The sequence below is a fragment of the Salmo salar genome, chromosome ssa02, assembly GCF_905237065.1.
Source record: "Salmo salar chromosome ssa02, Ssal_v3.1, whole genome shotgun sequence".
NCBI classification, from domain to species: domain Eukaryota; kingdom Metazoa; phylum Chordata; class Actinopteri; order Salmoniformes; family Salmonidae; genus Salmo; species Salmo salar.
Genome location: NC_059443.1, coordinates 20,653,613 through 20,669,606, shown reverse-complemented (window position 1 = coordinate 20,669,606; position 15,994 = coordinate 20,653,613). Strand labels below are relative to the sequence as shown.

Sequence of the window (15,994 nt, the reverse complement as noted above, 5' to 3'; positions counted from 1 at the left end):
AATTGCATGAAATTAGCTTTAAAACTGCAACATTTTCTCTCAGCCTCATGACAAAACCCCCTGGAGGTAGGTGCCCCGGGGCCCAAAATGAGGTAGTCCAGCCCTGCTGCTCTACAGTGTCACAGGTGTTAGAAGAAAAAAATGAAGATGAAAATTGACAGCCATCAGTCGTCATGATGCTGCTGGTCATCAGATGATAAATGCGCAAAAATACATCAAAATGGGGGCCTTTGATATTTTTCTGCCTTGATACACTCTCTCACTATATTTTTTGTGTATGTGGGTATTAAAAGAGAGAGCGAGAAAGAGAGAACGAGAGAGAGGGGTGCACCAACGGTTGCCACAGCAACTGTGTGATTATGTTGGTGGCAATTATGAAAGGGATGAAAACGGAGTGGGGGAAGAGGACAGGCGCAGTCCAAAGCCAGAACACTGATGCGCGTGAGTGAATCTGTCAACCATGACGGATAGGCCTAAAATTTCAAAATGTGATAAAACGCTGATGTCTTCAAAGAAGTGAGAGAAGTTTGAATCCCTAATTCCATGTAGTGTGCATAACACATAAAGGTATTTTTTTGTATGTGTTTCATTAGATTTCATAGAATAATGACTATGTTAATTTATTTTTGACAAAGCACATCATACTCCCAGATTACAATACTAGCTCTTATAGCCTCTCAGCCAACAGTATAGCATGGGGCTTATTCATGGTGTTAAACCTTGCAGATAATAAGAGAAAACAATAATAGCCCTGTACCTCTATGAACAGCCTGAAATGTTTTCTCAAATGAAAAAACCCATGCTGTGCAAATCCCAGAAAGAGAGAACAGTATTAGGTTGTGGGTAAAAAGGGCTGGCAGAAGCCAGCAAAGGGGAGAGAATACAGACATTGTCCCCAACCACTGATACAGCAGGGTCAGATATTGGGTTCGTCTGAGTGGTAAGGCGAAAGCAACCGACTGTAGACGAAGGTTGAGGAGTGAAGTTGGGGGAGGCTAATGCCTTTTCCAAAAGTGAATTGGAGTCAGGATTCAGCTAACCTGGAGTCCAATCAATGAGACAAGATTGGGGATGTTGGTTAGAGCTGCCCTGCCCTATAAAAAACAACTCACAAAATGTGAGTTTGCTATTCACAAGAAGCATTGCCTGATGTGAACCATGCCTCAAACAAAAGAGATCTCAGAATTGTTGACTTGCATAAAGCTGGAAAGGGTTACAAAAGTATCTCTAAAAGCCTTGATGTTCATCAGTCCACGGTAAGACATATTGTCTATAAATGGAGAAAGTTCAGCACTGTTGCTACTCTCCCTAGGAGTGGCCGTCCTGCAAAGATAACTGCAAGAGCACAGTGCAGTGAGGTTAAGAAGAATCCTAGAGTGTCAGCTAAAGACTTACAGAAATCTCTGGAACATGCTAACATCTCTGTTGACGAGTCCACGATACGTAAAACACTAAACAAGAATGGTGTTCATGGGAAGACACCACGGAAGAAGCCGCTGCTGTCCAAAAAAAAACATTGCTGCACGTCTGAAGTTCTCAAAAGAGCATCTGGATGTTCCACAGCGCTTCTGGCAAAATAGTCTGTGGATAGATTAAACTAAAGTTGAGTTGTTTGGAAGGAACACACAACACTATGTGTGGAGAAAAAAAGGCACAGCACACCAACATCAAAACCTCATCCCAACGGTAAAGTACGGTGGAGGGAGCATCATGGTTTGGGGCTGCTTTGCTGCCTCAGGGCCTGGACAGCTTGCTATCATCGACGGAAAAACGAATTCCCAAGTTTATCAAGACATTTTGCAGGAGAATGTAAGGCTATCTGTCCGCCAATTGAAGCTCAACAGAAGTTGGGTGATGCAACAGGACAACGACCCAAAACACAGAAGTAAATCATCAACAGAATGGCTTCAAGAGAAGAAAATACGCCTTCTGGAGTGGTCCTGACCTCAACCAGATTTAAAATGCTGTGGCATGACCTCGAGAGCGGTTCACACCAAACATCATATTGCTAAAATGAAACAGTTTTGTAAAGATGAATGGTCCAAAATTCTTCCTGACCATTGTGCAGGTCTGATCCGCAACAACAGAAAACGTTTGATTGAGTTTATTACTGCCAAAGGAGGGTCAACCAGTTATTAAATGCAAGGGTTCACATACTTTTTCCACCCTACACTGTGAATGTTTACACGGTGTGTTCAATAAAGACATGAAAACGTAGAATTGTGTGTTATTAGTTTAAGGAGACTGTGTTTGTTTATTGTTGTGACTTAGATGAAGATTAGATCAAATTTTCTGACCAATTTATGCAGAAATCCAGGTAATTCCAAAGAGTTCACATACTTTTTCTTGCCACTATGTGTGTACATTTTACTTTCAATTGGAAAAGGAGAGCCTCAAATATCACATTAATTTGTACATATCCACTGTATACATGACTTGTGGCAAAGTTGGTTCCTGTTTCAGTCATGTCTTTGGTCACATTGGTGTGGGTCAAAACCTAATGATTGATTGACAATAGAGCCTCCCACACTGCAGGTGATGGCTGCAGGATGAAGTTGGTGAAGAGCATCTGCAGAAACTTACTGTCGACTGCAGTCAAACCTTCATGACCTTTGATCACATGATTTATGTAAAGTTGGGCACGTTGAAGTGGATCACTTTTGCCAAATCGTGACCATCGTTGGTCACTACCATTTAAAGTGTGTTGCATTAGTTATAAAAATTGTCCGCCTTGCGCCTACATGTCGACTGCATGAACCTTACAAAAATCATGTGATCAAAGGTCATGCAGTTTTTGAAGAAGTCGCCGCAGTTGCTTCTCATCACCTGCGATATGAGACTTTCTAATCATTTAAATGTACACACATTGTTTTCAGTTTGTGAGTGTGTGATAAACTTTTACATTTATTCTGAAAAACTTTTGCAAACAGCAGCTATGTTGGCACTGCCATGTTGATATGAGCCTTGCTGTTGGAAAACCACTAGTGTCCGACTTTCAGCTGTTGCAGATGCACCTCCCCAGACTTCACCCGAAGACTTTCGTCTAGTCGGCTTCGTTTGGCTTACCGCCTGAACACACCCATTTTCTAGGCAGTGGCTGTCGATAAGACTTTTCTGGACCTCTCTTCCCGACAGTTAAAGGTCCCGAAGCCTTTGTGCATGTGCAAGATTCTGTACTTTACACACAGTCTCTGATCTACTCTTAAAGAACCTCCCTTCACATTTCTATCAGTTGTGAATGATAATTCAAGTATTACCAGTGAAACATCCATGCAGCATCTGCATACCAAACATATGATCTGTTTCAGGGGGATATGCAGATCTAGATCTTAATGACTTAGTGTAGTCACGAATTACCCTAGTGTAGTCACAAAGTACCCTACAGTATAGTCACGAAGTACCCTACAGTGCAGTTAGGAAGTACCCTACAGTGTAGTTAGGAAGTATCCTAGTGTTGTTTTATTATGTAGTGAGTGAACGTGTTAACAAGCAGACAGAGTTAACAAACTGTAGCATAGCCTAGCTGTGCTTAGTTCAAAATCAAATATTTTGCCTAATGGAGCACGATGTTGTGTTGGAGAAAAATGTGACCATTTGTACAATGATCCTAAAATCTCAAAAGAAATTACACAGTAACATAGCATACTACTCTTTTTGGTCCTGTTATGTAGACCAGTATCAGTGTTTTTGCAGACATTGTTTCAGCTTTGATCTAACTTTATCTAAACGAGCACCAGTCGCAACAGTAGCCTGTTGTTTATGAGTAAAGCCAAGACTGTGTGTAAAGTAGAGAATCCCACACGAGCAAAAGCTTCGGGACCTTCAGCTGTTGGGAAGATGGGGCCAGAAAAGTTGGATCCGCAGCCACTCCGTATTTTCTATCTCCATAATCGTCAAGGTGGTAGGGTACTCCGATAGACGGTTGAATCAACCTTTCCACTGAGGGGGACTAGAAGGTGAAAAACCTTTCTAAACAGGGGGTTTCCTAGCATCACCTCCAGCCCAAAACCCAGGTGTCTGGGGGCAATTACCAGGATGCCAGGCAGATATTTCCAACCAGATGGGTAGCTGGTTTCTCTGCATGCTGCTCACTGCAGCCAAGCCAGAGGAAGGAGCCCTTCATTATGTACGTCAACTGACAGCCTGCTTGCTGGGGGCACATTCCACTAGACTAAACAGGTGTGTATGGAATTCATGACACAATGGGTGGAGCTCAAGTGTAGTGGCTCCCTCCTTCAACTCGTCTCCCCTGTTGCTTTTTCACCCATCCCGTGTTCTCAGACCTTTACAGATGGAGGAAATGAATCCTGTTTTTTACTATGAAATATTCCCCAGATAGACAACCTACAGTGGGGGAAAAAAGTATTTGATCCCCTGCTGATTTTGTACATTTGCCCACTTACAAAGAAATGATCAGTCTATAATTTTAATGGTAGGTTTATTTGAACAGTGAGAGACAGAATAACAACAAAAAATCCAGAAAAAGCACATGTCAAAAATGTTATAAATTGATTTGCATTTTAATGAGGGAAATAAGTATTTGACCCCTCTGCAAAACATGACTTAGTACTTGGTGGCAAAACCCTTGTTGGCAATCACAGAGGTCAGACGTTTCTTGTAGTTGGCCACCAGGTTTGCACACATCTCAGGAGGGATTTTGTCCCACTCCTCTTTGCAGATCTTCTCCAAGTCATTAAGGTTTCGAGGCTGACGTTTGGCAACTCGAACCTTCAGCTCCCTCCACAGATTTTCTATGGGATTAAGGTCTGGAGACGGGCTAGGCCACTCCAGGACCTTAATGCGTTTCTTCTTGAGCCACTCCTTTGTTGCCTTGGCCATGTGTTTTGGGTCATTGTCATGCTGGAATACCCATCCATGACCCATTTTCAATGCCCTGGCTGAGGGAAGGAGGTTCTAACCCAAGATTTGACAGTACATGGCCCCGTCAAATGATGCGGTGAAGTTGTCCTGTCCCCTTAGCAGAAAAACACCCCAAAGCATAATGTTTCCACCTCCATGTTTGACGGTGGAGATAGTATTCTTGGGGTCATAGGCAGCATTCCTCCTCCTCCAAACACGGCGAGTTGAGTTGATGCCAAAGAGCTCCATTTTGGTCTCATCTGACCACAACACTTTCACCCAGTTGTCCTCTGAATCATTCAGATGTTCATTGGCAAACTTCAGACGGGCATGTATATGTATTCTTGAGCAGGGGGACCTTGCGGGCGCTGCAGGATTTCAGTCCTTCACGGCGTAATGTGTTACCAATTGTTTTCTTGGTGACAATGGTCCCAGCTGCCTTGAGATCATTGACAAGATCCTCCCGTGTAGTTCTGGGCTGATTCCTCACCGTTCTCATGATAATTGCAACCCCACGAGGTGAGATCTTGCATGGAGCCCCAGGCCGAGGGAGATTGACAGTTCTTTAGTGTTTCTTCCATTTGCGAATAATCGCACCAACTGTTGTCACCTTCTCACCAAGCTGCTTGGCGATGGTCTTGTAGCCCATTCCAGCTTTGTGTAGGTCTACAATCTTGTCCCTGACATCCTTGGAGAGCTCTTTGGTCTTGGCCATGGTGGAGAGTTTGGAATCTGATTGATTGCTTCTGTGGACAGGTGTCTTTTATACAGGTAACAAGCTGAGATTAGGAGCACTCCCTTTAAGAGTGTGCTCCTAATCTCAGCTCGTTACTTGTATAAAAGACACCTGGGAGCCAGAAATCTTTCTGATTGAGAAGGGTCAAATACTTATTTCCCTCATTAAAATGCAAATCAATTTATAACATTTTTGTTGTTATTCTGTCTCTCACTGTTCAAATAAACCTACCATTAAAATTATAGACTGATCATTTCTTTATCAGTGGGCAAACGTACAAAATCAGCAGGGGATCAAATACTTTCCCCCCCCACTGTACATTCAGGGCTCTCTGAAATTCTGATATCTCCCTTCCGTCATTATACTACTGTACCAGAGAGCAATGCTATTCAAACCATAATATGTTCAATATCTTACCAACACTGAAGAAATAACTAAATGAAACATTTTATCCCAAATATTTCTAATTTATTAATTTAAATAACTTAAAATGGACACAAAAATACCCACCCGTTCAGTTTCGCACAATGACCGTTTCCCAGGCACCTTCTCCCACCGAAGTAAAAGACAACTGTTGATTGTTTCCCTGGGAAATGTAGGCGCCAACATGCATTTAGATCAGAGGGAGAAAACATGCCCAGGAAACCCAGCCAGAGGAGCGCATCGACTGGGGAGGTCCTTTCTATCAAATCTGGTGAGGCTTCCCCATTGACAAATACATTGGTTTTTCCAATTCTGGCCCATATGGGAACAGGATAGGAGCTGGACAGTGCATACGACCGGAGCAGGTATTTGATCCATACAAATCAAATGAAAAACGTTTAACAATAAAAGGTTCACAGGTACACTATTGGCAAATTAGTACTAAAGACCAGATGTGCAGCTATGACCATATAAATAAATATCCATAATTATATATGGGATATAATTAATAATCAATGATATGCACAATCCTGCACCCTAACCTAATCCTGTATGGACAATAACCTACTTCATACAGGCACCAAGACATCTGAATATAGACATGTCACTTTAAAACCACTCTGGCAAATACTGGACAATGAATAAACAATGACAATTTTGTAAAAATGCAAAAACAGAATAGTCATACATAGGGGTGAAATAATTGTTTAGAAGTAATAATCAGACCAGTTGCTCCCTTCATGTCCATCTCATTTCGACCACTACTAGACAAACATTTTCTAGGAAAACTGCTCATTGTTGCTTCCTCATTTGACTACCCAATGAATGACCATCTCATCATGTTGTGTTTCACTCTATGAATCAAAAAACATTGCATAATCTAATAAGTCCTCCACCCTTACTCCCTTCCGACAACCTGATTTCGTATAAGGTAACTCAACTCAGACATGACAAAACATCTCACCAGTTTCCCAACACGAGGCTAGCTGGGCAGTACACAGTACCATTTCAGCAACAGGAGCCATGTCAAGAAGGGGGTGGGGAAAGAAAGAGGCATTTTCTGTTTTTGCAAAATATCTAAGACATTTTGTTTAGTGAACACTGAACAGAAAGAAGCCTAATTTCAGAAAGGGAAGATGAGTCAGACTGAAGCTCAAACAGTGTAGCTACTGTATGACACACACAATCACTAGTGCTGTGTATGAAACACAATAAAGACTCTCTCAGATCATGAGCGTGAGGAACCATGGAGAGAACTAACACACAGCGGTGAACCCATTTGAATTCAGTCACTTTTTCACAACATCCCTTTTGTTTTAAAACAACTTTCCATACATGTTTTCCCATGGAAGAAGTGGTCAGAAAGTGACTTTTTGGACCTAAATGCCAAAAACATTCAGGAGATAAAGGTGCTCAATGTTGCCCCATTTTGCATACCCCACCCTACCAAGAAATTACTAAGTAGCCTGACAACTCTGTTAGCAAGCTTTAAAAATATATCAAATCTCAAGCGTTTATCTTTTCCAGTGACGTAGACATGGATGTCTCATTGTGTGGTGGGGTACACAAAATGGGTCAACTTTGAGCACCTTTATCTTTTGTGTTTTGGCATTCAGGTCCAAAAACTCACTTTCTGAGCACTTCTACAATGGACAAATATGTATGGAAGGTTTCATTCAAATCAAAAAGGGGTGCTGTCAAAAAGTAATTGAATGCAAATGGATTTATCCACAGGGGATTGGGAGAATATATGGCAATAAGGAATGAACAGGGATACAAGATGCAATGAGTACAAAAGGGACAGTACAGAGTCAGGGGGATAGAAAGAGTCTGGGAAAGAGGAACTAATATATATATATATATATACACACACATAAGACTCCACGCAGTATTAGAGTCGTCTCAACGCTCGCTTTTTATCAGTTTTCTTCTTCCCTACAACATTACTATTGCTACTGCTGGAGGTAGTACTGCTTCCATTGGCTCCGTTACCCAGAGCAGCAGAGGGGGCAACCCCTGGCCCCATCGCCCTCTTGGTAGGGTCCCCTGCGTGTTTTTTGGGCTGGGGGCCATCGGCGGGGTCCTGGGGCACCCCAGACGTCCCCCCGTGCCCCCCCATGGCATGGATCTCAGTCAGGAGGCGAGCACGGGACGCATACTCTGTATAGTCCTCTAGGAGCAGACGCCCCGCCTCCTCGTTGAGAGCCGACTCAGGGTTGGGATGGATCATAAGGCACTTGATAGTCTGAGGGGGAGAGAGAATGAACACCAGTGAGTCATCAGGGTATATTTCAAGGGTTTCCATGAACCAAGCAGAGATGACTATACAAAATGTTAAGAATATAAAATGAACCAGATACAATATTTTCTTTCACCCATTGCTATTTTGGATTATTAAGAAGCACCCATAGAGATGCTTAAATGTTTCTTACCAGTAATACATGTCTGAGTCCCAGCTCTGCCCTCCAGTCCCTCTTCAGGACGTTGACACAGATCTCTCCCTTGTGGCCCACATTAGGGTGGAAGATCTTGGTTAGGAAGTAGCCTTTCGGTGGTGCAGCAGGGAAGTCCTTCCCCAGGACCAGGCGCATCCGGAAAACACCCCCGGCAAACGGGGTTCCTTCTATTGAAGCACAATAAATAAACCACATCAAGCAGGGGTTGACATTACCGGTTGTCCAGAGTAGGTAAACTGAACAGTCGGTAAGGTGGAATCTGCCTTTTGTCCTGAAGACAAGCGTTCATTCACGTCGACTCGTGTTCCATTTGTTCATGTGCATAAGCGACTCAAAAAAAATAAATCAAGCCAAGTGATCACACAGTTCTCCCTACATTCTCTTTCACCTCTATTACGCATCTCACTCCATTCAGATCCGACCGCTCCCTCTACACAAACGCACCCAAGCTCCCATTAAGACTATAGAAATTACAGCTTATAAAAATACATCTAACAGATGAGATACACAAACAAAACTGTAGACAAGCTACATTCCTTGCCAAATCACGACAGCTTTATCACAAATTCAAAATGGACTGGTTGATTAAAGTAGAGAAATGTGTTCCAACTACGAGCTGCAGATTTGAAAAAAATGAATGCATCTGGTCTATTAGTGAACTGCTACTCTGTCATTTAGAATAGGTCACAGATGGACATATGTTACAAAAACATTGTTTTGATGAAGGCAAATAGCCAATAATAAGCTAATTACACCCTGTTAAAACAGGAGGAGGCTAAACGTGCAGTGATATTGATGAGAAAGACACACCTGTTTCGTTAGCAAATGTCAGTGCTCAAATGGCGGTAGGAGTCCATAATTTGTCAAATTACCTTGCAACTCAAGTAGGCCTAAGTGTTTTCCAGTTCAAACAGTGAAGATTGGACAACTAAATAAAATGTTAAGGCCTTTGTGCCAACTGCCTCTAGTAGTGTGTTAGCTAGCCAGTGTGCAATCTGAGCATAGTTGAGGTCTAACCTGGGCGCTACTTTCAGAACTATTGTCTAAAAAGTACACAAAAGTACCGGAGACTTAAATTTCATGCCTCTATGGAGTATTTTACATGTGTGATCATTACTTCATAGTTTAACACACACTTTAACCCTTTTCATCAGAAGTCTGTCAGAGTCAAGGCGTCTGTCTGCATGCTTCCCAGCCGAAACCTTTCGGAAGAGTTTGTGCAAAAATTAAGACAATATTTTGTGCCGTTTTTGTTAGTTTTGGACTTCGGTAAGTTTTTTTGTTGTTGTTCGGGCGCACATTTTTTCTTGAGGCAAGCCAAAGTTGGTTGCCAGAGTAAGTACCCGAAGTCTACACCCCTTTGTCAGTGATTGGCCAACAGTAGGGAATCTTCAGTAAAGTCGGTTGTCATTCAACGAGAGACGACTCGTTTTCATGAAAATGTTTCATTGCAAAATACTGCAAACATCATTGTCAAAAACATCAAAACTATTAACAGAGTCAGAATTAATCTAAGAAATATGTTGAGGAAGTGTATACTGGCTATGGCGTTAAATGGACAAACAATACTATTTCTGCTTTTTACTTGTTTTTCCAAGCGAAGGTCTTTTAAGGGAGTATGCGAGCACACTCGTTTGGTTCGCCTAGCCGACTTCGGCTACCCGCCAGCCGAACTGAAGCATGCTGACGCCTTAAGGGAACTTCTTTACAGATTTACCATGAAACTTATGAAAAAAGGGGTTTGAATAGTGTCGTAAGTGTGCTGACTCATTCAAACAAAGTTCAAATGAAAGGTACTTGAATTTTTTTAACATTTGTACATGTAAAAGACCATTTTCGTTTTTTGGGCAAGTGACCATGACCTTTGCTTGTACTTGCCCGATGGACAAGTACCTTTGAGAGCTTAATGTCAACCCCAGCATTAAGCATGTTCTACATTACAGCTTCCCTAGGCAGACAAAACATTTCCCATGACACAGAGGTATGCATTACCTGGTCCCTCAATGGCTGTATGGAGTTCTGTGATGTCTTCTTCGCTGGGGTAGATCTTGATGCCCTCAGGGGGATCTGCAGCTAGTGCAGACACCTCTTTGTACACCAGACGCAGAACCTGGGGCGGCAAGTTCTCTACATTGGAGTTCTATAAAATGGGGCACACACACATACATTACTATTCTGTCCCACTACCAATGGAAAGGTGCAAATATGATAAATACTATAGAAAATCTCAGTAAGGGACAATTTCAGTAAAGCTGTCACCAAAATGGTTGCTCAGAATCAATGTAGCTATCTACTGTCTGATAAGCCTTAGGCCTGTAGCCGATTAAACTCAACTCCGCGATTTATGATGGAGATGAGCTTCGATTAGTGTGAACAGACTGGAGCTCCTTAGCCCTAAAATACATTTTTATCAATGAATACTGATTTCAACACCCAAATAATAGCCCACAATTACACACATTTCTGCGTAATTGCGGGGTATTCTTTGGATGCTATAATCAGTAGTTTTTGATAAAAACGGAATTGTACGGGACTAAGGAACTCCAGTTTGCCCACACTAGTCGCTGCTCAACTCCATTGTAAATCGTGGAGTTGAGTCGGCTACAGTACAGGCCAGGTGATGATTCACGATAATATCATGAGAGTGCAGTGGATAAACTGTGTGTCACAACTGACAACTGCGATTTCAGCCAATGTCTGGCAGTTTACTTCATTGATAAATGTACAAACCGGTCAAAATTAAGATATTGTATTAGCATTTCCTTGCCATACAAAACGAACATCAAGTTAGCCATTCTGTCTTTGTCAAATAAAGCTAGGTTGTAACTAACTAGCGAATTAACAGTTGGCCGAAAGCTAGCTAATGGTAGCATTACTGCCTACAATTACTGACTAGTTCACATTGTGAAGTCAAATAGCTAATGTACCATTAAATCGCCCAACCGTGTAACATATTGATGTAGTTCTTATTACAGCTCATCAATTTAGCTAAGAGAGGAAATAAGATATCTAGCTAGCAAGCTAACATTAGGTAGGTAGCCAGCCAAAATCATTAGGTAGCTAGCTAACTTGCATAGCTAGCTACATACGCCAACTTTGGGGTGTGCTAACGTTATGATAGTTAATTTGCTGACAATAGTGTAGAAGTTAGTTAGAGGTTAATCTTTATGTTGGACAGTTTTCCAATTAAATTGTGTTCGGGAGAAGTGTCAACACTGAACTACCCTGCAAAAGACAATCGTAGCTAACGTTATATCAGCTAACGCCAGTTAGTTAACTATAGCACGCAAACAACCAACTAACGTTAGCTACCCAACTTAACTAGTTAGCTAAGTTAGGTCTCGGCTAAGTAACGTTACTGTAGTTAGCTAGTTAACGTTAGCTAAACAGCTGGAAAACATTTTGACTTGCTTTGTTAGCTAGCTAAATAACCAATAATTGTATCCATTTATGAAAGTGTTTGTAAACAATTTTAACTTACCATGTCTTCCGGAGAATAATAGTGTTTAGGTGACTGGGGCTAGCTAACTCTGTAATCCTCGTCTAAATAGCAACGGTAGCTAGCAACTAATAAATGCTTATGCTTGATTGACGAGAAAGTGGTCCACGACACCTCAAATAAATTAATAAATGCCGTTATCGCCAACTATTTAGATCTCGAATGGCCAAGCAAGCGATCAAGTTATTATGCTAACGCGTTAGCCAGCTGCAGCTTGCTAGCTGAAATGATTCTCCTCAAAAGTTCAGATACACTGATAGCACGTAAACTCCAATTCGTTATTCTGCTTAAAAAAAAAAAAAAGAGCCTGCTTTTTGGGGTAAATAACGTATACAGTGAAGGGAAGCGAGCTACTGGAAGAAAGTGTTTTTAGCCAAAGTTATGTGGTGGCCAAGTGCTAGAGTAGCTAGCCAGCTACTATTTTCGTTGACACGAAACACAACTACGATCTCCCAAATGAAATTGTGTTGTGTTGACCAATCGGCACTTTAGCCATACAACACGTGTACAAACAACGTAACCAACAAGACCAATCACATATCGTAGGTGCTCTGTCGTCATCATAGTTGACATTTCCACCAGCCATCCAAAGTCGAGAATGTCAAAAATGCTTCCAAGCCATAGGTGCGTTTGAAAAACTCATACCCACCCAGAGGGTAGGCCTTCATCTTGACAGACAGCCGCACACAATATAAACGTTTTTTCTAAACTTCAATATAACCTAACCCCAGTGAACCTAACTCTACCATACAGTATACCTGTAGACGGCAGTGTCAGAGGAAGGCTTAACAAATTATCAAAGACTGTTCTCTCTGCTGGCGCAAGTGGTACCAATCAAATCAATGTACCAAGTCTGGAACCAACAGGACCCTGAACAGCTTCTACCCCAAACCAAAGAGGTTTCTGAGTGGTGCAGCAGTCTAAGGCACTGCATCTCAGTACTAGAGGTGTCACTACAGAGCCTGGTTCGTTTCCAGGCTGTATCACAACTGGCCGTGATTGGAAGCCCCACAAATGGCAACCCTGACTACCTGCATTGACCCATTTTTGCACTGACTCTATGCACACTCACATATACTTACACTGACACCCCAACACACATATGCATACTGACGCCACACACACACTCACCACATACACTGCTGCTACTGTCTATTATCTATCCTGTTGCCTATTCTCTTTACCCCCACCTATATGTACAATACATAGCTACCTCAATTACATTGTACCCCTTCACATTGACTCTGTACTGGTACTCCCTCGTTATTCACTGCATATTTATTCCTTGTATTTCTATTTTATTTGTATTTATTTTATTTGATCTTTAACTATGCATTGTTGGAAAAGGACCCGTAAGTAAGTATTTCACTGTGAGTCTACACCTGTTGTCTACGAAGCATGTGACAAATAAAATGTGATTTGATTTTCATTTAATTATTCGAGGTACTATTCTTTTTAGCTAACATTGAACTCCTTGCCACTCCTGTCATTTGCTTTGGCAAGGAGTGGAATGTAATAGATGAGCAGAGACACAGAGATGGCAACCAGGCTAGAATGAGAGAATTTAGAACGTTCGATGCTATCAGAAGCATGAACCATTAGTCAAAATGTTAGATATGCTTGGGAATTACAACAATAGCAACTTTGTGTAACAATATGGTCGTCATTCTAATGTTCACACATAACGCCATCCATTCCAAGGCATTACAACAAATGTAGCTATTTCTCAAACCTGTCCACATAATTCTTTAGGATCTTCCACAAATCACCTTTTCACTCTTCATGACTTTTGGTGAGCAGCACAATAAAACCCGGGTACGTAACCCCTTGTTGCATGAGGTAAAACATTTATTTGCTCATGGTTAAGGTACCAAAACATCAAGCACTAGCATCCAACATTATAATAAGGGGTTAATTATCTGTACCTGTAAGACTCTTATCACATGAATTACCTGCATGGAGGAAACATTTACAGCTCACAGCAAATCTAATGTAAGTGTTGCTTCCGTACAAACAAAAAACAGAAAACATCACAGCCTGCCAACCCCAGTCTACTGACATTAATGTGTGATTGTGGGGACATAAACTCAGATTGAATTTGAAAGCCCCTGGCCCTGACCAACCGTCCTGAGAACTATGGTCACAAAGGCCAGAGTGGGAAAGTGCCTACCATGTGCCAGACACAGAATATTGCCTGTTATTTAAAAGTAAATGAATGTAGATGAGTGATTATTAATGCCATCCTCAAGATACATTGATACACTCGAGATTTGAAAAGGTACATTCCAAGTAACATTACATTTCTATTATTCCTAGTATCCATCATTTTGGAAGGGAAAGTTTTGGCCTTCCACCCCCACTGAGTCTTTTTCCTGCAGTATTTCTAGTGACCACTCGAGAGCGCCTCATCACTACATTGTCTGCGTGTTTTTATTTTTAGATTCTGGTTCTGGATGTTTTCTTCGAATTATTTGTAGGAAAACAGAGCACAGAGATTTTCCCTTGTGTTCCTCTCTGCAATCAGAAAATATTTTTCGATTAATGACATGATTGCTTATGTCATATGCAAATACTTTTTGTCAAATGTGATTTTTATGGCTCTTAATTGCGATGTTGTAAAAATACAATAAAATACAATAAAGTCATTCAATCATTTTTATTTACATTAAACAGTTAAATAGTTTATACTAAGGCACTAACTTGTAACGCTCATTTGGACAGGATGTTTGTGGCTTTTCCCATAGAGATAGATAGAGGACTCTAGTGCCCATATGTCTATTTGGAATGGGCAGCGCCATTGAGCACTTTCACCATTTTGAAGTAGTCACTGGGTGGGACTTCCTATGGGTTAAGGAAGGATCACATAATTCCAACCAGGTCACCAGGAGGGATCAGCCAATGCATTATACTTGTGAACAAACATTCCATAACTGCAGGTGGCAGTAAATCGGCAAGCTTTATACCTGTTGAAACAACGCACTCCAGGTGGCAGTATGCACCAAGTGGCCAGGGTTCCGGTCAAGAAGCATGGTTTTGACTGCTCCCACAGTTTTGCTTCTGTACCGCAGTTTAATCTTAAGGATCAGACCCTTTTTTTCAATTTTCGCCTAAAATGACATACCCAAATCCAACTGCCTGTAGCTCAGGATTTGAAGCAAGGATATGCATATTCTTGATACCATTTGAAAGGAAACACTTTGAAGTTTGTGGAAATGTGAAATTGATGTAGGACAACATAACGCATTTGATCTGGTAAAAGATAATACAAAGAAAAAAAACATGCGTTTTTCTTTGTACCATCATCTTTGAAATACAAGAGAAAGGCCATAATGTATTATTCCAGCCTGGGCGCAATTTAGATTTTAGCCACTAAATGGCAGCAGTATATGTGCAAAGTTTTAGACAGATCCAATGAACCATTGTATTTCTTTTGTAAATGTTGTATCAAGACTGCCCAAATGTGCCTAATTGGTTTATTAATACATTTTCAAGTTCATAATTGTGCACTCTCCTCAAACAATAGCATGATATTCTTTCACTGTAATAGCTACTGTAAATTGGACAGTGCAGTTAGATTAACAAGAATTTAAGTTTCTGCCCATATCAGATATGTGTATGGCCAGGGAATTTATTTTGTTACTTACAACCTCATGCTAATCACATTAGCCTATATTAACTCAAACGTCCCGTACACCCGGCCCAGAAAGACAATTTCCATACACTGTCACATAGAGAAGTCAGATTAGAAAATTCTTAATAAGACACTTAGTCATCTCCTTTGTGAACAAAACATTCAATTCATTTTCAATAATTGTTGCTGAGGCCGTTTTTTTCCCATCACTCACAGCCGAAGATATTAACATTTTATATTCATCAAATGTCTGCTCTGTTTTTGGATGATGTGATGACGTCATCACTGCTTGCGCTGCTCCTTGTGCGGTTGCATCCCAGATATAGACGGTCCATGAAATTAATCAACGTATGCGAAAGTGAGTAGATTACCTTGAAAACAACGGGCGG

The 15,994-nt window shown here is 41.3% G+C and overlaps 1 protein-coding gene across 1 annotated transcript; it reads right to left on the bottom strand.

Annotated features, from left to right (window-relative positions):
- Positions 1–6,042: 6,042 nt before the first annotated feature.
- LOC106575167 (ubiquitin-conjugating enzyme E2 S) lies at positions 6,043–12,441 on the bottom strand. Its single transcript, XM_045699789.1, has 4 exons — positions 11,957–12,441; positions 10,468–10,615; positions 8,452–8,642; positions 6,043–8,264 (listed from the first exon to the last, which is right to left on the bottom strand). Exons 1-4 carry the CDS (start codon positions 11,957–11,959, stop codon positions 7,911–7,913), a joined length of 696 nt encoding a protein of 231 aa, XP_045555745.1. The 5' UTR covers positions 11,960–12,441; the 3' UTR covers positions 6,043–7,910.
- Between the last annotated feature and the right edge of the window lie 3,553 nt (positions 12,442–15,994).

Excerpts from the sequence above, each read along its gene's own strand:
- LOC106575167 (XM_045699789.1), bottom strand. Across the intron at positions 8,643-10,467 it reads TACAGCCATTGAGGGACCAG|AAGGAACCCCGTTTGCCGGG; the intron begins GTAATGCATACC and ends GTGCTTCAATAG. Across the intron at positions 8,265-8,451 it reads GACTCAGACATGTATTACTG|ACTATCAAGTGCCTTATGAT; the intron begins GTAAGAAACATT and ends TCTCCCCCTCAG.